This window comes from Delphinus delphis, chromosome 2 (genome assembly GCF_949987515.2).
Source record: "Delphinus delphis chromosome 2, mDelDel1.2, whole genome shotgun sequence".
Lineage (NCBI taxonomy): Eukaryota > Metazoa > Chordata > Mammalia > Artiodactyla > Delphinidae > Delphinus > Delphinus delphis.
The window spans coordinates 109615199-109637046 of record NC_082684.1 but is presented as its reverse complement, the minus strand read 5'-3'; the positions used below and the strand labels follow the sequence as shown (position 1 = coordinate 109637046).

Here is a 21848-nt window from a genome sequence, read left to right as displayed (position 1 = left end):
TGTATGTAAGCAGAGAAGCCCAGAGGAGCAGACAGGCTTGACAATCAATGAGTAGGAAGCGTTGAAGTGTTCCTCTTTGCAGAGTGAGCACCCCATAAGGGCCAGGAGGCACAAGGCTCAGGGGCAGTAGGGCATGGCTTGGGGGAGTGGGCGAAAGCTCTCAGGCTCTAGCAAGCTCCCAGGAAGCCAGATCAGCAGTTTCTTCTGAGCTGCTGGGTTGTAGCTACCTGGCCCCTGTGCTGCTGCAAAGGGTCTGGGCTTCAGAATTAGGAGAGGTATGGATTCCCATCCCCTTGGCTCTTGCTCTTTGAGTGCCTGTTGGTAAAGGGATTGCAGTGCTCTCTGAGCAGCTCATTGATTTCCGTTTACCACTCACAAAAACTAGGGCGCCTTCTGCCAGGGGCCAGGGAGGGCATAGTTTGGTTTTATCTTTCTCTGGGGCCCAATGGAACAGAACTTTTAGCTGCTTAAATGATTTTCCTGGTCTTCTCTGTCCCTCTGGCATATGTTTTTAGTTAATCAGCTTCTTTTTAAAAAAAAGGCATGAAAGGAGAGGGGAAAAAGGAATGGCACGTCCCTTCCTGAAATCTTGTCTCCAAGGACCTCAAGATACTCTGTACACATAATTTATTTTATCTCCACTTTACTCCTCAGAAGTGTTAGAAGAACAAGTGTTATTGTTACTTATTTTCATTGACTCAGGCTAAGGTACTGAATCTAGAATTCTCCCCTTTTTGTATTTGAGGATATAGTAGGGAAAACAAGAAAAAATCCCCAAGCCAAAAAAAAACCCATGGAGGTCCTGGGTAAAAATAATAATAATCTGATTCCATATTTTTTTATTTAAAATTGTTCCCATGCTATCAGAATAAAGATTGAACAGTGCTTCTTTAACATACCAGAAACCATGTTTTGTAGGTGTTTTTTTTAAATGATAAAAAGAGAATGCATACAATGTGTAATTTTTATTTTTTTAATTAATTTTTATTGGAGTCTAGTTGATTTACAGTGTTGTGTTAGTTTCTGCTGTACAGCAAAGTGAATCAGTTATACATATATCCACTCTTTTTTTTAATTTTATTTTTAAATTTTTTAAAATAAATAAATAAATTTATTTATTTATTTATTTTTGTCTGCGTTGGGTCTTCGTTGCTGCACGCGGGCTTTCTCTAGTTGCAGCGAGCGGGGACTACTCTTAATTGCGGTGCATGGGCTTCTCATTGCGCTGACTTCTCTTGTTGCGCAGCACGGACTCTAGGCGCACGGGCTTCAGTAGTTGTGGCGTGTGGGCTCAGTAGTTGTGGCACACGGGCCCTAGAGCACAGACTCAGTAGTTGTGGCGCACGGACTCTAGAACGTAGGCTCAGTAGTTGCGGCACACGAGCTTAGTTGCTCCGCGGCATGTGGGATCTTCCCGGCCCAGGGCTCAAACATGCGTCCCCTGCATTGGCAGGTGGATTCTTAATCACTGCACCGCCAGGGAAGTCCTCCACTCTTTTTTAGATTCTCTTCCCATATAGGTCATTACAGAGTATTGAGTAGAGTTCCCTGTGTTATATAGTAGGTTCTTATTAGTTATATATTTTATATATAGTAGTGTGTTATGTCAATCTTGTAGGTGTTTTTACAGATGTAAATACTCTACATTTAAGTGAATTGCTGAGGTTTCTTGGATAAACTTATGTTGGAAAACAAAGGGAATATTCCCTTCTCTCTGACTAGTATCTCCAATGAAATTTCTATGTATCACAGGGACTGGAAACCTGGGGTTCCCCATATGCTACAGGGAAGGCCAGTTAGATTTTTCAAAGAAGTCTGAGAAAATTCCCTCTTTTTCATTTTTTGCAGAATGGACTGAGGTTAGGAGGTGAGGTAGAGGGGAAAATAGGAGGGTGTTTGCCTGGATCAGTGTTTCCCTCAGCCTGGTTGAAGGTGCCTCTGCTCAGCACTGGTGGAAATGGGAGGAAAGCAAGAGACAGGGCCAGATGGACTAGTTTTGCTATAAAGGTATTCTCTGTGAGGGTGGGCTGCAAGTCAGAACAGGCTTCAGATGAAGACATGGGGAGACCTGTGCTTCATCTGCTAAATATCTATGTCCAAGGAGGACTCTAGTGAGAGAGCAAGGCAGGGATGATGATGGCCAATGGCACTGGGCATAGAGCTCAAAGTTCTAGTCCCAGAAAGTAGGGTTTGCCAAGACCAAAGCACAGTCCAGCCTAGGGTCCAAGACAATCAACAGTCCTCCAAGATAGGATTGCAAATCAGGAAACAGAGGCAAGCTTCCTTTTATTGAGTGGCTAGGCATGGTGGTGGGTCAATGTTCATACCCCATTCCCTAGGTTTATCCAGACAATTTGGAAATCTGCCATGGGTCAAAAAGACTAGTCTAGATCCCACCTTCTGGTGAAGACAGGGTTCCCAATAAGCCCTCTACCCTAACTGACGTTGTCACACAAAGTGGGTAGGTTAATGCTTCTACCTTGAGAACTTTAGTACCTGCAACTGAGTGAGATAGGTGGCAGAGGCCTCACCCCGGCTGATAGGTTGCAGGCACTGTGTCCAAAGGTGGTGGCCAGACTGCTGCTTCTCTCCCTTCAATGTCTAAAACTAGAGAAAAAGAGCAGTTTTAACTGCTGGGGAGCCTACCAAGGCCTCACTGCACAAGTACCCTCTTGGGGTGTTAAGCTCCCTCCTCACTGAGGGACAGCTGGCCAGCGAAAGCGAGTAGAAATCAGCTTAGGCAAGACCTCAGGTTAAACCTGGTCATTCACTCTTAATTTTGCTAATTGACAGACTTGTTACACTGCGCTTTATCATTGATAAATCCAATGTTTTATAATATTTTGTTCTGGAAAATCTTTGGAGCCAGACCAGTTAGAGTTTGAGGTAAAACACATGGGTTTTCAATGGGAGGCCATGTGCAAATCACTTAACTTCCTTTAACCTTAGTAAAAGTTGAGCCTCATATGTAAATGTGAATGATAGCCTCCTTTCAGGAATTTTATACTGATTAAACATGTATGTAAAACCTTAGCAGTGTGACTGGTACGTATCAAGCATTTAAATAAACAGCAGAGATTAAAATTATTACTTCCCAGGAGGGTGCTGCATACAAAACAAAGCTTCATACTAGACTGCATGATTTTGCGTTAATGTACATGTGCTCTTTCAATGTAATTGAAATATTTTGGAAGGCAGGCCATTATATTATAATACATAACACTGGAATGGCAGAAAACCTCCTCCAGCATTTTATAACAGGTAATAAAGGGTCCCACTGTGAGAAATCTCATAACCGGTTAGTTACTAATACCTTCTGCTTAGTGAAATGTGAAAAATTTCACCCCAAATTAGACGTTGGAGGGGGACAAAACTGATTTGTAAGTAAAGGCTGCTTTTCTAAGGCCACGTTGGAACTTTGGCCCACAACGATGCAATTTAAGTGAAAGTCTTTCACTTTAGGAAAGGGAAAGCCACATCACGTCTTCTTTCAGGTAGTTATAGGAATAAGTGCTGCACATGCCCACTGTGGTTAGCCTCAGCCATGACTGATGTTGCTGGTAACTCAGATGAAACACTTGCTAAGAAGAGAGCATGACTGTCAATAAAAGGACTGGGAAATGTGGTCTTGCAAACAGGGTTCTTGGATAATTGAACATGCCACCAATACCATTTCCCTCATAGAAAGGTTTACTCTACTCAAGAGCTTGGGCTGAATGTTGTCTGCAAAATATTGTGCACAGGCTGGCATCTCCAGGGCTTTAGTGAGACTTGGTTGGTTTAATTGGAAGCATTGCTGTTTTGGGTTTCCATCACATTCCCCAGAATTAGCCTCCTTTGAGCTCCAGCCTCGCCTTCATTTTCTTGTGGCAATGAAATAAATAATGCAGAGGTCTTGCTGCCGGGAAGCAGGAACGAGACCCAGATGTCAGGAATGGAAAACACAGCAGCTTAAAGCTGGCCAAGCAGAGCAGTAAACAATCAGGAATAGGTGAGCTGCGGGAACGGGCGAATGGCTAGGGGAGGTGTGTTTGAGATGGGGGTGGGCAACCTCTTGAACAAGGTGCCCAAGTAGCTTACAGAGGAACCAGGGTGGGACCAAAGAATGGAGGGGAAAGACGGTGAAGGCATGTGAGTAGCGTGGTCATGTGGCCCTGAACGGTCTCTTTGCTGAGCAAGAAATGATGGAGCTCATGTTTGCGTGAATTAAATTAACCTTGCAATTTAACTCAGACAGTAATTCACTGGGAAAGGCACTAGGGGAGATGCGTGAGAGCCTGATTTCAAAATCGTAATCCAATCCACACTGTACACCTCGCTGATGAAGAAAGTGAGACACAGGGGAATCAGTTTAGCTCAGGGTGAACAAGTTCAAAACTAACCACTCCAGCTCAGACAACAAAACTTAACTGAACGAAACCTTCAAATCTGCATCTCTTCCCATGTTCCTTGCCTTGGGGAAAAGCACATCATATTGTCTGTTCACTTAATCCGGAAATCTAGGTATTATTCCTAACCTCTTCCGCACTGAGCCCCTAAATCCATTTAGTCTCCAATTCCTATAGATTTTACTTCCTTACTCTCTCACCAAAAGTCCTTTCTCTCTATACTTACATTTGCTGACTTAAACTAGGCCCTTGTCATTTCTCTTGCCTGGTCTCAGTCCTTGTAATCCATTCTTAACACTCCTGTTCTGGTGATCTGATCATGCTGGTCCTCTTTGCTCCAATACTTTGATGGCTGCTTCACCACCTTCGGGAAAATGTCCAAACATCCTGGAATGGTTGTGCACGTGCATTAATGATGTGACCACTGTCCACTTCTGCCTACACCTAAGGTCCACTCTCCTTCACTCTGTAGTCTTTTTCTGAATTATTGAAATTCTTCATACCCATAGTCCTTTCTTCCTCATTTTCTGTTTGCTTGGACAGCCCTCACTCAGCAGGACTCATCTTAGGCATCGCCCCCTAGAGAACCCCAGAACCACCACATCATACACCTTCAGGGGTGCCATTCCTTAAAGTGCAGTGTGAATGATGCCCCATGAGTTGTGCAGCGTGTCCTTACCTGGGTTCCCAGAGAACCCTGTGTGTCTCTCTCCTCTCACTGCAATATGATCACCTATTCACTTGTGGGATCATCCCAACAAAACAGCTCCTGGAAGAGGCAACATAGATCTGCAAAGTGTTTTAAAACATGGAGTCTGGATGAGAGCAAACTCAGGTTCAATTACTTGCTCACATACTTAATAGCAGTGCAAACTTAAGCAAGCCTAGGCAAGTTACTTATTTATTTATTTTTGCTGTTAAGTTTTCTCAGCTGCAAAACGGGGGATAATTATAGCACCTACTTCATCATGAGATAATCTACATTAAGTGTTTAGCACAGTATCTGAAGCATCGTTAAGTCTTCAATAAATTAACTACTGTTGTTCTTGTCATTGTTATTGAGGGCAGTACTGCCTTATATTAAAATTTTAATTTCTCCTGCCACACCACAGGCACCCAGCGAATATTTGTTGACTCAATTGATGAATAAGCAAGATAGGGCCATTGATTAACCCATGGGTGTTAGAGTGCCATGACTGGGCACACTTCCTATTACAGAGTTTTACCGAAAGGAAGTAGACAAGTGTAAAGTCATCCATAGGAAAGAAAAAGCTTCCTCAACTGAAATAACTTGATAATTTGTCTGTAATTGCCCCCTGCAATTTAGAGGAACACATGTTTCTTATAACTAACAGGCATTTATTTTTATGGATGTCATTTGAGCAACAAGTAGAACAATGCCTCCTTTACTTTGAATTTTCAGAGGCCGCTAGAACTCCTAGGGCTCATTCCCACAGGTGGGGATGTCTATAATTTGTTGTTTACCTCAGCTTTCAGAATCTGTTAAGAGTCAGAAAACAATCAAATCTTTGTTTCCAGTTGAATTTGGCAGCTAAGGAGCACCTGTCACCGCATAGGCCTAGCTTCTGGCTTTATTGAGGAATCTGTTGCTAAGACACAGTCTTAATTTGTTTGCACACTTTTCATAAGAATGTGGGTTTTTATTCACAGAGAGAAACTGAGGCATGAGAGATACAGGTTGGTGGAAAATTCATGATGGTAGAGGATTAAACCTCGATGATTTGATTGGTCCCTTTAGAGGCTTTCAATGCATGGTCCCGGGCCCAGGGGCATCAGCATCACCTGGGATTGTTAGAAATGCACATTCCTGGACCCCACCCAGACTTGCTTGCATCACAGAATTGCTGGGGAGTGGCCCACAGTCTGTGATTTAACAAGTCCTCCAGGTTATTCTGATGCTTGATAACATGTCAGATCCACTGCTCTAGACTCCAGACCCATACAAGTGGGTTTCAACCCTGGCTGCACATTTAGAATCACCTGGAAAACTTTAAAAAATCCCATCAGGGCTTCCCTGGTGGCACAGTGGTTGAGAGTCCGCCTGCTGATGCAGGGGACGCAGGCTCGTGCCCTGGCCCGGGGAGGTCCCACATGGCGCGGGGTGGCTGGGCCCATGAGCCATGGCCGCTGAGCCTGCGCGTCCGGAGCCTGTGCTCCGCAACGGGAGAGGCCACAACAGTGAGAGGCCCGCGTACCGCAAAAAAAACCCCCAAAAACCAAAAGAACAATACTCCTGTGTATAACGGGAGGCAAAGATAAAAAATCCCATCAGCCTGGTGTCACTGCAGACCAATTAAATCAAAATCTCTGGAGATGGGCTCTAGGGATTGATATTTTAAAAATCTCCTCAGGAGATTCTAATGCACAGACAGGTTAGAGAAGCACTGGCCTAGGTATATTTTTGTTGCACATAACAGAAATCTGCTAAAGTAACCAAAGTGGAAATTTTGAAGGAAAAAATTCAAATAAGTTCTAACCAGAACTGGAAAGCACCAAAACCCCAGACACTTCTTCTGTCCATCTCGCATTTTTCTCCTTCTGTGGCCACATTTTCTGTTTTCTGCTTTTCTCTGCACATTTAATTATCTCACCCTTTACAAAACAACTTCTTTTTCTCATTCACTGATTCTGCTCTGCTTTTTCGTTATTTGTCTTGTCATTGGACCAACTCCCTCCTCCCAACTCTGTATGACCTTTTGGCTTGAACACCCACAGCTCTAGATTCTAGAGAGATTTATTTTCTCATAAGATTTTTAACTTGCAACTATGAACTAAGGATTCCCCCCACCAAAAAAAATCTTTTTTTTTTTTTGAAGAGAAAAAAAAATACTTTTCTGCTAACAGGAATTTTGCAATGTAATTAATAAATCTCCCCACCCATCCAATAAAATAGTAGCTTTCTATTATTGACAAGAGAGAGGGGGAGGAAAGGAAAGGTAAATTTATGGAGAACAGTTTCAATTCCTTTAGTTCTTAAAACTTTCATCTCACAGATGTTTGTCTGACAACCACCTTGATTCCAGAAATTAGTCTTGACATCGCTGAATTCTTCCCTGCTTACATAGCCCAAGCAACACACCTATCAGTTCTAACCTGCTATTCAAGAGTTTTCATCTTCTCCCATTATGACCGGGCAGACCATCTACCTATTTACCCTTTTTAATTTTCTTACACATATGTGTTTATTTATGGCTCCATGCATGCACCTTGCATATCCCGGGACATTCCTGCTGTCAGTGGCTTCCTGTTCAATCAGTGAACTATAGGACTTCATCAGATACCAGAAAGTAGCCTCAGCCATCACCTCATCTAACTTCTCAACCAACAACATCGTTGATAGCAATTTATTTGGCTTTTGCTGAAGTATTTCCAGAGAACGGAAACTTTTAAAAGTGTGACACAGCATTGCAAGACAGCTATAATCATCAAAAGTTATTTCGATAACTTTCAAAATAAATATTTTGAATATTCAATATTCGAAATAAATATTCAACAACTGAATTTAATATGGAGCTGGAATCTATGTCCATGATACATATCCTCCTTCCTTTTGCCTTCCTCTGCTCTTTGAAATGATAGCAAATATATTTATTCATGTTTCAAACGGGAAAATTTATAAATTTGGAGGGCTGCTATCAAGACCCCACTGAGCGACCTTTTTTTCTAGGATAAGCATCTCCAGTATCTTTAGGCAATCTGTGTTTATAAACATTCCCATTTCCTTGGCCTTCTGATTCCTCTCTACTGAGGTACACTAGCTTGTTTTAAAAGGCCACACTCAGAATTAAAAAACACTACATGAGATATAAATTGACCAGTATGAGGTACATTGGACTGATTGTTCTCCTTATGTATGACCACTTTACTTCTCCAGAAGCAATTTATGATTAATCTTGACATCCATGGCTACTGAGTCATTCTGAGCAAACTGTCATCTAAAACCTCCAAATCTCGCATTCAAAACCTACTTCTTAGCTAAATGTCACTTTTACTTTTGCCACTGTTAGAATCTAATTGTAGGAGCTGCATATTCCAATTTAAGTTTTTCTATTTCCAGAATTCTGCTCTTCTTGGCCCTTATAATTTCTGCTCTTACTTGTTTACTCTGCTATCAGTTGTAGTCAATTCTGTATCGTTAGCAAATTTGACAAACACCTTCAGTTACCCACTCTGTGTGCTTAACTAACTACACAAAGACTACATTTCTACAGACTAAGGAACAAATGTGAGGAAATACCAGGACTTCTATCTCTTTGAAATACACAAATGTGTATGTATCATATATTAATTTTAAGTATACAGATCACACACCTCTACAACTTGATAAATTCTCACGAAAAGAACACACCATGTAACCATCAACCAAATCGAGAGACAGAACACCACGGGCAACCCAGACATCAGACCATAATGTAATGTCCCCCTTCCCCCAAACATAGACATTATCCTAATTTCTATCACTGCATTAGTTTTGCCTGTTTTTGAATGTCATATCAAGGAAATCATATGGATGTACTCTTTTGTATCTAGCTTGTTCTTTCATTCTTAATGCTGGACAGTGTTCTGTTGAATGATTATACTACAATTTATTAATCAATTCTACTGTTTACAGATTTAGGCTACTAAAAATAGTGTTGCTGTGTGTATTCTTGATATCTTCTGGTGCCCAGTGTATGCGTTTCTATTGGGCAGGTTCTAGAATATGTGTATATTCAGCTTTAGAAGACACTCCAGAATTGTTTTCCACAGTAGTGGTGTAGATATAGTCCCACAGGCTGGCTTCAAGAGTTTCACTTGCTCCATATCCCAGCCAACGTTTGGTATTGTCTTTTCATGATGTTAAATGCAGGGGCATCTCACTGTGGTGTTTAAATTATATTTCCTTGATATTGATGAGGTTGAGTACATTTTCATTTGCTTAATAGCCATTTGGAACTTCTCTTTTGTGAAATATCGATTCAAGTTTTTTGCCCATTTAAAAATCGAGTTGCTTTTTTTCTTATTGATGTATGTATACATTCTCTCTATGAATCATCTGTTGGATATATGTACTGCACATATGTTATTTCACTCTGGTTTGCCTTTTCACATTCTTCCTGGTGTCTTTGGATCAAAAGAAATTCTTAAATGAAATATATCTAGTTTTTAAATATTTTCATTTATTTTTAGTTCTTTTTTTAAAGAGGTTTTTTAAAAATTAATTAATTATTTTTTGGCTGCGTTGGGCCTTCGTTGCTGCGCACAGGCTTTCTCTAGTTGTGGCAAGTGGAAGCTACTCTTTGTTGCAGTGCACGGGCTTCTTACTACGGTGGCTTCTCTTGTTGTGGAGCATGGGCTCTAGGCACGCAGACTTCAGTAGTTGCGGCACGTGGGCTCAGTAGTTGTGGCACGTGGGCTCAGTAGTTGTGGCACATGGGCTTAGTTGCTTCGCGACATGAGGGATCTTCCCAGACCAGGGATCAAACCCATTTCGCATGCATTGGCAGGCGGATTCTTAACCACTGTGCCACCAGGGAAGTCCCAAGATTGTGTATTATTTTTTAATCCTTTATGGCTGTTGAATTTTATCAAACGTTTTTATGCATCTATTATGATTATCATATTAGTTCTTTCTTTAGTATGTAAATGGAGTGAATCACATTGAATTATTTTTGGTGTTGAAACAACCCAACTTTGCATTCTGGATTTTAACTAAATATTATGATGCATACTTGTTTCATTTTTATGAAACAATTTTAGAAAAGTTCCAAAAATAGCACAGAGTACCCATATATACTTCATCCAGTTTCCCCTAATGCTAATGTTTTGCACAATTATGGTACAATTATCAAAGCTGAAAAATAATATTAGAGCAATAGTATAAATGATACTATAGACTTCATATGGATTTTACTAGCTTTTCCACCAGTGTTTTTTTATTTGTTTCAGAATCTAATCCATGATCCCCATTGTATATAGATTTCATGTTTTCTTAGTTTCTCCTCTGTGAGAGTCCCTCAGACATTCTTTGTCTTTCATGACCATGATGATTTTAAAAATATTGGTCATATTTTTACTTTTCTTCAATATGAATTTTGTCAGTGTGTCTGTTACTGGTGATGTTTACCTTGATCACTTGGTTAAGGGTGATGTCTGCTGGGTTTCTCCATTGTAAAGTTACTATTTTTCCTTTTGCAATTAACATCTTGGTTAACATCTTGGAGATATTCTGACACTATGCAAATAATCCTTTTTCTCCACAAATCTTTCTCACTAATTTTGGCATTCATCAGTGGATCTTGCCAGCAACAATTATTACAGAGGCGTTCTAATGGTGATTTTCTATTTACTTCATTTCTCCTGTTTTTATTCATTGGAGTCTGTCTGTAAGGAAGAACTATTAAAGCCTATTTCTTATTTCCTCTTCCAGTTTTGGCCCTGTGTCCTCCCCTGTCACAAGTAAACTTGTCAGAAGAGCTACATGTGACTCATATTTCCTTTTATTCTGTTCAACCCTAAGCACCTTCCAATCTACCTTCCTTCCTGATAATTCTACCAACAGAACTCTTGCTAAAGTCGCCAGTGGTCCTTGTGTGCCTGGTTCTGCTAAGTAAACAGTATCTACCTAAGAAAGTTGACATTTTAAACATGTAAGAAACCAATAGATTTAGTTTCTCCTTTGTTTGGCCATTGTAGGTCTTCTGTGATTTCCATGGTCACTCCCAAAAGAGGAATGTGTTCCTTTACGGTTGTAGCATCAAAGAGACTTTGTGGCAGGCAGAGTCTGCTGTGGGCACATCCAATCTCTTGGAAGATGTCAGCTACAGGGTAAGTCATTACGGTGGATGACACCAGATATTTTGTGTCCATATGCTTGCCTTTGAGACATGCCTCAACCATTATTTTCCTAAATAGGCATTTTGATTATTTTAACTATAGGATTATAGTACAAGCAGGTTGAAGGCATATGTAACCTCTCCACATTTTTGATGAATAATGGCTTCTTGCCTGGTTACTCTGAATTTGTTTTTTCTATATGATATGATACAGTGCATAGGATGTGAGAATTGGAGACAGGAAACCTCATCTTAATACCTAACTTTATAATTATTAACTGTGTGGCTATGAGCCATTAACACTCCCTCTCTGAACCCCCATTCTTCACTTGTAAAACGAGGATAGTGAAAATACCATCCCTGTTAGGTATTATATTTATGGAAGGAACAAAATGATGCTGAATTGGAAAGGATCTTAAATAAATATGAAGTGATGAAAAAAATTTAAGGCATTAGACGATCCACATTCCTCTGCTTGAGCATACTATAAAAAGTAGAACAGTGACCCGCTGAACCTAATTCTATTTTTTCTGGGTTCCAGTAGTTGGAGCTCAACTATCCCCACACTGAACCCAAGAAGAGACTAAGGAGAGGTAAGGAAGGAAGGACTTCTTCCTGTCAGGATAAAGTAAAAAGGCTGTTGCTTGCTGAATATTAGGAAGAGGTAGAAGAGGTCAAGTTATCCAACCACAAAATAAAAACTGGCCCTTGTTTCAAATTTATATAGGAAAAAGAGAAAAATTATTGTCTTGGGAAAACCTAGTTCTCCTCCTGTGTCTTTCTCTTTTACTTTTACACAGAATACTTCATTTATGACACTTCTGGGGACCAAATATTTGGATTTTTCCCTCCACCAAGCAATTCTGTGACACCAGCTGGATATCTTACAATTTAACTCAGTTCTGACACTATCTACCTGGAGATAACACCAGATCCCTCAGGTTAAGGGCTCAGTCCCAGGAGACATGCCCCCATTTCAGATGCCAACTGCAAGTAGTAGGTCCTCAGGTTACCCACAACTTCTGTCTGACTTGGCTACAAATCAGAGGTTCCCATGATCTCCTCCCCGTTGGGTTCGATTATTTGCTAGAACAGCTCACTGTACTCAAGGGAACACTTACTTACATTTACCAATTTATTAAACGATGTGATAAAGGATACAGATGGGAACAGCCAGATAAAGAGATATGTAGATATGGAAGGGTCCAGAGCTTCTGTACCTGTGGAGTTGGGAGTAGGGTGCATTACTTCTCAGTGTATGGATGTGTTCACCAACCTGCAAGCTCCATGAGCCCATACTATTTGGATCTTATGGAAGCTTCCTCACATGGGCATGATCATTTATCAACCATTTCCATCCCCTCTCTCTTTCCTAGAGAAGTGATGATCTGCCCTGATCCAGGAACCATTCAGGAGCCCACACAGAGTCACCTTATTAGAACAAAAGATGCTCCTACCACTCTTATCACATAGGAATTTGCAAATGTTTTAGGAATCTCATGTCAGAACTGGGGGTGAAGAACCGATATATATTTCTTACTACAAATCACGATATCACAGTTATGATGGTACCAGCCTCTTCTAAATCCCTTATTATTCTGGATATATGAATTTACTGTGTGTGAAATACCTTCATTTACAGGGTTAGTGAGTATTAAAAGAGGTAAAAACCCACCAAGCTACTATTTCACCTGGAATTACTTCCCCTGTGTCCTGAATTTTTTTTCACCCTCTTCATTCATGTCTATTAGAAGCATGACTGCTACTGATCAGTAGAGTTCCCCCAAGGCTATAAAGCTGAACCAACAGCTTATCCTCAACGTCCTATTTACACTAAGGCTCAGCTAGAGCACTGGCGATAAAGCTCAAGAAGCTTAACTGCTTTATCTTAGGAAACTAGTTTAGTAAATTAAAACTTTCATCTGGGCAGGTCATGCTGACCTGTATAAAATGATCTCTTATGAGTGGTACATCTCAAACTAAAAGAATCTATACTATCCAATCTTAAATATAGAGTCACCATGAGTTTTAGCTCTCTTTTTCCAAAAGAAAGTTAACAATATTCATAGATGATAATAAAGCTTACCCCAAAGACTTGTGATGATTGAATGAATTAATGCACGCAAAATACATAGTAAGCATTCAGTGAAAAGATATCTATTATAATCTTAATATTTGGGAAACTGAAATTAAGTTTAAGTTACAGAGCAAGTGTCAGGGGAAGAGTTGAATGTCCCAAGCCTTCTTGCCCCACCCAAACCAGGGCGACCCCAGGAAACACTGAAGCAGGTCTCCAGTGGATCAGTTCATATGTAGAGTTCATCAATTTCCTATTCATTTACAAAACAAAACGTAACAAACAAACAGCCTCCAGCTATCATCATCTTCATCGCTCACTCTGACATAGATCTATTTGTGTGAAATCAAAAGGGAAATGAAATGAGGACTTTACTGTAAATGAGATAGTTTGGAGCCCATTATTTAATGAGTGGATAAATTGCCGCTATGGAGGTGTAAGAGGGTACTGCCACTGCACTTTGTAAATCTCACAGCCTCCAGGCTCCAGTGAAGGGATCATAGCTCATAGAGCTCTCCAAGATGCACGCCGTTAATTTGAGTGTGTGGTTATTTGGAGAGGGGCCGTACTAGCTAAGAAAACAAGGTTCACCTAAATAAGAAAGCAAAGATCATTTAAATGATGTCAGATTAAGTTTTCACACCAAGGTAAAACATTGATAAATTATAATTACCTTCATGTATTCTTGATCGTATTTTATATATATATATATAGCAACTAAAAAATATATCTATACTTATATATATATGTTCTATTTATGTCTGTTTAAGCAGTCCTCTAAAGGCCTGGACTAGCAGATTCCATTTATTTCAGTGAATAGTTATGAAGTACCCTCTACAAGCAGCATAGATTCATGTGCAGAAATTTTCCTGTGAACAAGACACAAACTTCTAGGCTGCAGAGGAGATAGAAAATAAACAACAAATTACATACACAATAATTTAACTGTAATTGTGATGAGTACTCTGAAGGAGAAAAATGGGGAGAGGGATTGCAGGGAGAGAGGGACAAGAGTGGATAGATAAAATCAATTAGGAGACAATTGGAGAAACTCTGAGGATAACATTAGCATTTCATTTCCCTTAAAATTATGATGCTTTAGGTCTGGAGACTATGTAAGAACTTAGAGATCATAGTAGGTTATGTTAATAATTACATTAATATATATTTATATCATATATCATATAATAATTATATTAATCCTTATATTAATATAGTTAATGGTTATGTTAAACATGACAATAAGAACCAGAGATACAATATATTAAAAGCTTTGCTCTATGTTCTAGAAATGAACAAAACTGCATTCCTTAATTTATGTTCTCATCAATTTGTTCTGCTTCTCCATCTTGTCCCTATAATTTGTCCAAAGACCCGATGCTATACTGTTTCTTATCTAATGTATATAGTTTTATATTATGTTCTAGTTTTTGGAGATTCTGTCAACACTGAAGTGAGAAAACCCTTCTTGTTCATGTCACAAAAGTTCTGAGCTAAGTGTAGTATTTCAGCTGTCCCAAAGACTTGGTATACTTTCAACTCTGAGGCATCATCTTTGGGGGATGGAAGGGTCCAGTGACTAGAAGTCCCCTCTCTGTCAGTCGGAGAGTGGCAAGGGTCTACTGATGCTTTCTAAATGGAAATTAAGTGATCTCACATAAAGCTTTTCTACCCTAGGAAAAGATGGTACATATGAATCCAGAGAGTATGAATTTTTAGAAGTTTTATAATTGGTCCAGCTTCAGATTTATGGATCAGAGAATGAGACTGAAATGTTCATTTTGGCAGTTCCAGTCTCTCAGGAAACAAGTGAACATTATATGTGCTCCTGCTTAAGAATCATCAATGGCCCGTATGTCTGAGATAAGGAAAGTTCAGCTAGAAAACAGTGAGGCTGGATGGAGCTACTCTGTAAATTTCAGTTCCCTGTGAAGTCTGTGGCTTTCCATGAGACTCAACTCAGCAATGTATGAGGCTGAATGTATGTTGCAACCTTGGTCCACCGTGATGCAGGAAGATGGGGTTGAAAGATCATACTCTTTGGAGTTGGCCATATTGTCATTTGGATCCCATTCCAGTCACTTTGTAGTTGGACTTGAACTATTTCTTTCTAACTTTTCTAAGCCTCAGTTTCCTCATCTTTAAAAGTATTAAAAAAATTGGTGTCCATTACTCAGGATAGATAGAAGATTTATAGTTGCACATATTAAGTGTTTAATGTATTGAGATGCTTAATACATACTGAGAAGTTTTTTATGATGCATAGCCCCAGTCACCGGCAACTCATCATAATTTGTTTTTTTTTAATTGTAGACTCTTCCCAAAATCCTTGATAAACTAGCACCAGCATTCACCTTAAGCAGCTGCAGCTTCCTCGTGGAGAAATCCCGAGCCTCCACAGCACGGGTAGTGGTGTGGAGAGAGATGGGGGTGTCCAGAAGCTACACCATGGAGAGCAGCTACTGTGGCTGCAACCAGGGCCCCTATCAGGTATGTAAGGCTGCGAAACATCCATGCTTTCTGTCTGGCAGCAGTACACCGTAATGCAGAGCTGTCACACACCTCTTGCTCCTGCTCTCTAGCCTGAAAGAGGAAGAAGTCTCCAGGTAGAGTCTGGCCCAGCTCCCTGATCTTGCTGAAGAGCTAGTTCAATGGCTGTCTTCCCTGGCAGCACAGTCTGCGTTGATCCTGGAAGCAGGTTGTGCATGCCTGCTGATGTGGTTTCTCAATCATCTGCCCTTGCCAGCAAGTGGCAGGGGAGCCTCCCTCAGACAGGCACACCCGGCTTTTATGGAACCTCTGCCTGGCCCTGTTTTATGCATGAGAACATTTTCTTTCCTTTTGCAACAACTGGGACCAGTCCCCTGTGCATCATAAAAAAGACATAGGTCAGCATGTAGATATTGTCAAGACATACGTGGATTGTGTTTCTCTGTCTTCTGTGCTTATCTAAATTAGCAGCTCTCTGTTATCCTACTATCACCAGAGCAAACAGAAGCATGTGCGTGATGTGGGTCTCCCCAAGATGAGTGGGGCTAGGACTCAGGTTCTAGCATCGAGGGAAATGGCTCATATAAGTCATTTTCTACAGCTATATTAGCTCTTACAGTGGGCTGTTCTAGCTGCTTGTCCCACTCCCTCACTAGAGGAGCATAAATAAGGGACATTGTGGCAGTGCCAGGGTAATAGACTCTTTTAAATTCATTAGGCAAGCTGACAGACTACTCCTTGGTGAGTTCTATTCAACCTCAAGAACACCTGGACCTCACCAGCCTTAAAGCTCGTTGTGTTGGCTTTGATACTTTCCTGGAACTGCTAGGAAGTGCTTGGCATCTCCATAATCTGGTGCTTGCGGAAATCTGTTAACTATCAAAGGCAGTCCAGGGAGTGACAGGTGATGAACATTATCTAACTTCCCACCTGGTCAAAGAGATTTTTCAACACAGGGTTACTGAACCACCCATTTTGACCTATTAATTCTATTAAATAGCCAGTTAGTTTTGTCTACACAGTGGCTTGAAAGAATTGTTATTATTACTGAATTAATAAACTGTTAGACTGAATTAATCCATATTTATCCACATTAATCCAATGCAGAATAAGAAGAGTGAGCTTGTTGGAGAGACATGGGATTGGGCATCCAAAGACCTCACTCTTCCACTTACCAGCCATGCTGCAAAGTGCTTACCTCTGTTGAACCTATACATTTCATATATCAAACACAGATATTAATAAAGATTCGTCTCCTTCCTACTAGACAAAATTTTTGTAAAGGCCAAAAGAAAATACATATACAAATATAATTGGAGGTTATATCATCAGGAATCTGTTCATTCTCTTGACATTCAAAACCCATAGGACTGGAAAAAAAATAAGCCTAGAATATTGTGACTCTAAGACCTTATGGGTATAGACTTGTGCCTCTCTAGCTGTGTGCTTCTTGAAGACAACTCCATGCATCCCTCACAGATTTATTGGATTTGTGACTTTCATTGACTTTGTTTCTCCAAGCACCAATTCAGGCTAACAGCTTCTAGTCACATAAGTATCAGTGCCATTCACAGTAAATCAACCAGACACTCAAAGGCCCTTGAAGCTGTCGTTTGAAAACTAAATGACTCATAGGTTCAGGCCCTCACCAACTCTTCGTCTTCCATGCAACATACATACTGGCTGTCGGAAATGACAGTGAAAGAGGCTTGTCCAGTGGGACAGCTTTCAGATATGGGCTCAGCGTTTGCCCTGGGAAATTTTCCACATGGCCTTTGCATGGGGTCTCTATAAGGAAGAATGGAGAAGGAGCTGACTAGAGAAAAGCCATAACAGTGCCAGATCTGGCTTTGCTTTAAAAATCCTGTTCTCTATATGAAACACCTCTCTGAACTGGATAGGTTTTCCCCTTCCCTTTGTTTTTCTGTCGTTACAAACATTGTCGAGTAACTGAGCAGAATTGCAGACAGTGACCAAGAGGATGGTGAGTAATTTTATATTGGGGGGGTGGAGGGGCACCCTGGGGAAATGAAACCAGCCCACATTTGGGTGTTTTGGTGATTTTTGTTTGAGGTATATAATGAAGACTACAAGCTATAAAGCAGTATAGAAATTTCCATCCTGAACATACTGCAAATGATTTTTGTACATTGAGAAGCTGAGTCCCAGTTGGGTCCTGAGGTTACTATTCTAAGGCCATCTTTCCATTTTTTGTTTAGCATTACCATTTACACAAAAGATGGAAAATACTTAAATATACCCACGAGGGGCATTCCTTCCTGCCTTCATAAGAATATAAACATTTTTGCAGTTTCTCTGGTTAATGCGGCTTTAACGTAGTTCCGATCATTTCTCCCAGCACACTAAGTACCTGATCTGTTAGTACTGAAATGAAATATTTCTTACAGTGACATTTATGTTGGAACTGCATTAAAGAATATAAGCTATCACCTTCAAATCATAATTATTAATATGATATTTTCCCTTCTGTTTTCCAGTCTATAGTTGGCTAATTAAAAAAAAAAAAAACTTCTCTGGCTTTTGTTGTTTGGAGGATATAGTCTCTACTGCTAGGTTATATGCTTTGATCCATAATTTGTATTTAATGTGGATGTCCCGTCCGCTGAGAGATTTACTTTCCGTATTAGGGACTGGCCCAAAGCTGTGGAGGCTGTTAAAGGGAAAAGCCAAAATGGAATGATGTATCCTTTGGGGGCTCATTTTTTAGAGTCATTTTTCAGACTCTATGTGGACAGCTGTGTGCTTCACACAGAGTTGAGTGTTTGCGAACTGGAGTTGCATGCCTGGTGTGTTTGCACATGCGAAGGCATGTGACTGGGTCCTGTGGGCTGCTTGTGGCTTAGGAGGATAATGTAAAAGCTCCCACCCAAGCAGGCTGTTAACATGCTCCTTGACAGGGCTGCTGACTCATGGGACGGCAAAGAGGGTCTTAGAGGAAGGACAGAAGATGGGTGACTCAACTGGGTGTTAATATTCCCTACCTGCAACTGATTGCCTTGTATTGTGGACCCTCAAGCAATCCATCCTCTTTACAACCAACAGAAGGATCTTTCAGTAACCCAAACCTATTCAAGTCAAGTACTACCCATAACCCTCATTATGTCTAGAGAAAATCAACTCCTCATCTTGACGTGTAAGGCCTTTGACAACCTCCTCATTCATTTTTCTATACTCAATGCCTTCTTTAGTATAGAATAGTTGTTACGTATCTATGTTGACTAACCAATGACTGAATGGATAAGTGAGCAAATGAATGGTGATTTCCGGATAGGGTCAGATGATTTTCCTCTGTCCATGGATAACTAGAAAAAGGAGAAGAAATCACCATGGTCCAAATATGACTAGACGCCATTCTAAAATGGAGATTTTTAAGAGTTGCTGTCATTGGTGGAAATGGAAAATACATGGGTGAGAGAGGGAAATGAGTAAGAATGCAACTCTGAGACCTCTTAGGCCAGTCACTATATACATGATTTGAGAGCATCTGATGGATTCTTTCCCTGAGTAAGGTGATTCCAGTCCAGGTGTGGAATTTCACATGGCCACATTCTAGTAACAGGTGATGATTAGAAAGGAAGACATCCACTGTGCATGTGAGAGATGCTGGGATGTACCTCCTAGATCCCCCTGAAGAGGTGCTCATTTCCCCAGTGGCTCACAGCTGTGTCCATCACCAGAAATTACTTGTAGCTGGCAGAAACCCTCTTGACGAAAGCCATGGCTCCTCTGTGTGAGCCTGCATCCAATGGCTGGTCTATGTGGGGTTACAATGGCCTGGCCTCCTAGCCTTAGTTGGGAAAACTCCAAAGGGGGTGCCGTTCCAGCTCCAGAACTCCCTGTAGGATTGGTGGGGACCTCTGTTGCAATTGCACTGAGGTTCAACCTCCTCCTCTGCCCAATTCTGCTTTTCTCACCACTCATAGGTGTTGTTATGGTGAGAGCTCCCCAAAAACCCTTCCGCAAAACAAATTATAACAGTATTTCACAAAGGCTTAACTTAGAAAACATAAATGTTGGAACTAAGCACTTGAGCTATTGAAGATGGTTTGATAGGGACAAATTCATAGAAGAAATTAAATCATCTCAACTTGGCTTTCAAGCCTCCCGATGCCCTCTCATTCACATTCTGCTCCCCTTAGCTGTTTTGGGAACACGGCCCACACAGAATGAGAGACTGCAGCTAGGTACAGGGCCTCTTGCACTGGTGCTCTGCTGCTGTTGTGGTCCAGAAGAGAGATTGAGTGTATTAGTTTCCCACAGCTACCATACAAATTACCACAAATTAGGTGGCTTAAAATTACTCTGTAACAGTTCTGGAGGCTAGAAGTCCAACATTAAAGTGTTGGTAGCACCACATACTCTCTAAAGGCTCTAGGGGAGAATCTGGTCCAGGGCTTTCTCTTAGCTTCTGATGTGTCCTGGCTTGTAGATGCATCACTCCAGTCTCTTCCCTTTGTCATCACATGGCCATTTCCACTTGTCTGCCTCTGTCTCTGTGTCTTCTCTCCTCTTCTTATAAGGACACCAGTCATATTGCATTTGGGACCCACCCTATTCCAGTATGACCTCATCTTAACTAATTACATCTTCAACAACCCTACTTCCGAATAAGGTCAAATTATGAAGTTCTTGGAAGGACACTAATTTTGGGGAGACCTATTCAACCTAGTACACTGGTCCAGGCAAGAAAGTACAGAATATTTAGATCCAAGAACCAAAAAGAGGTTTTTATTTCTGTCTCCATATTTCTGTGCTGTGAATCCCCAAACAAATGATAACTACTCTTGTTTTCTCTCTACCTCATGATCAAGAAATTAAGGAGTTTAGATTTTCTTGGAGCATTTTGGAAGACAAATTGGAGAGTCATGCTGTAATTAATGAATGCTGATTAGTGCTGCTTGAGTATTATAACATGCAGTGCCCTTAAATAAGCAATAATAACAAATACGTCTATGGTATTTACTGCGTGTTAAGCCTTTTGCAGCTATAAACTTACTCCATTTTTTGCTACCACAGGACAAAAAACTGCAAAGTTGCTTTTATCATCATCATCGTCGTCATCGTCATCCTTATTTTACAAATTGGGATACTTAGGCAGAGAGGTTAAATAACTTACTCGGTGCCACACGGCTAGTAAATTTCAGAACCAGGGTTTGAATACACCCTGGAGGCACATCTGACCCCTCCCGCCCCTGCTTTCTGCCTAGTTGAATGTCATTGGGGAAAGGAGCCCTGGGCTTTGGAAACAGGAGACCCAGCTTCTGCTTTTGGCTACCAGTAAGTAAATCTGCAACAAGGGGTTTCTTGACTATAATAAGAAGGCATAATTAGAACTGAGAAATGGGCATAGTCTCTGGTAAATTATGTTTGAAATAGGCTGCCTTTGCTGGGTATCCATGGGGCTTATGGGTTACCTAGATCAGGGTGACCTGGCATGATTCTGAAACCCCTAAAAATCTTCTGCAACCACTGCTGGGCATGTGGTTTTTCCAAGGAGAATGTGCTCTGCTCTTAGCACCAATTAGCTAGTTGTCAGGAGGCTTTGTTCATCCATCCCGTCTTGTCACACCCCTTCATCCAACTTGACCTGTTTCTTTTTTGACCTTTCCAGAGTAAACAAAGAGGGATTGGAGGAATGTAATACTATGAAGTAGAGGCTTTCTACCAGCAGGGAAAATGGGGGGAGCAAGCAGAGCTGGTCTTCAGTGAAACAACCTATTGAAGTTTGAATTAGGCAAGTTCTACATTGTTTCCTACACTCATTTCACTTCCTAGTGACATCTCTCCTTTTCCCCTTAGAGAGCTATTGCTCTCACACAGCTCTTTGGACTTCACCAGTCTTTATTTGAGGACGCTTCTCTTCCTCAAATGTCCCAAGTTGCAAAATTGCCCTTCTGCCAGGGTCTACACACACATTCTTTGACCACACACACATTTTGTATGTGTGTATCACACATGTATGCACAAACATATGTACCTACCAGCAGTTCTCCATAGATTTATACAGGAAGTACGGTTTATTGTTTAGTATGGGTT

At 40.8% G+C, this 21848-nt stretch overlaps 1 protein-coding gene across 1 annotated transcript in view; it reads left to right on the top strand.

Moving 5' to 3' along the window:
• Positions 1 to 21848, top strand: part of AGBL1 (AGBL carboxypeptidase 1) — a gene marked incomplete at its 5' end in the record, with an annotated part of 707101 nt that overhangs the window by 389564 nt on the left and 295689 nt on the right. The window contains 2 exons of the mRNA XM_060002674.1: positions 11085 to 11216; positions 15615 to 15791. Of these exons, the coding sequence (XP_059858657.1) occupies positions 11085 to 11216; positions 15615 to 15791 (309 nt within the window). The remainder of the gene's footprint in view (positions 1 to 11084; positions 11217 to 15614; positions 15792 to 21848) is intronic.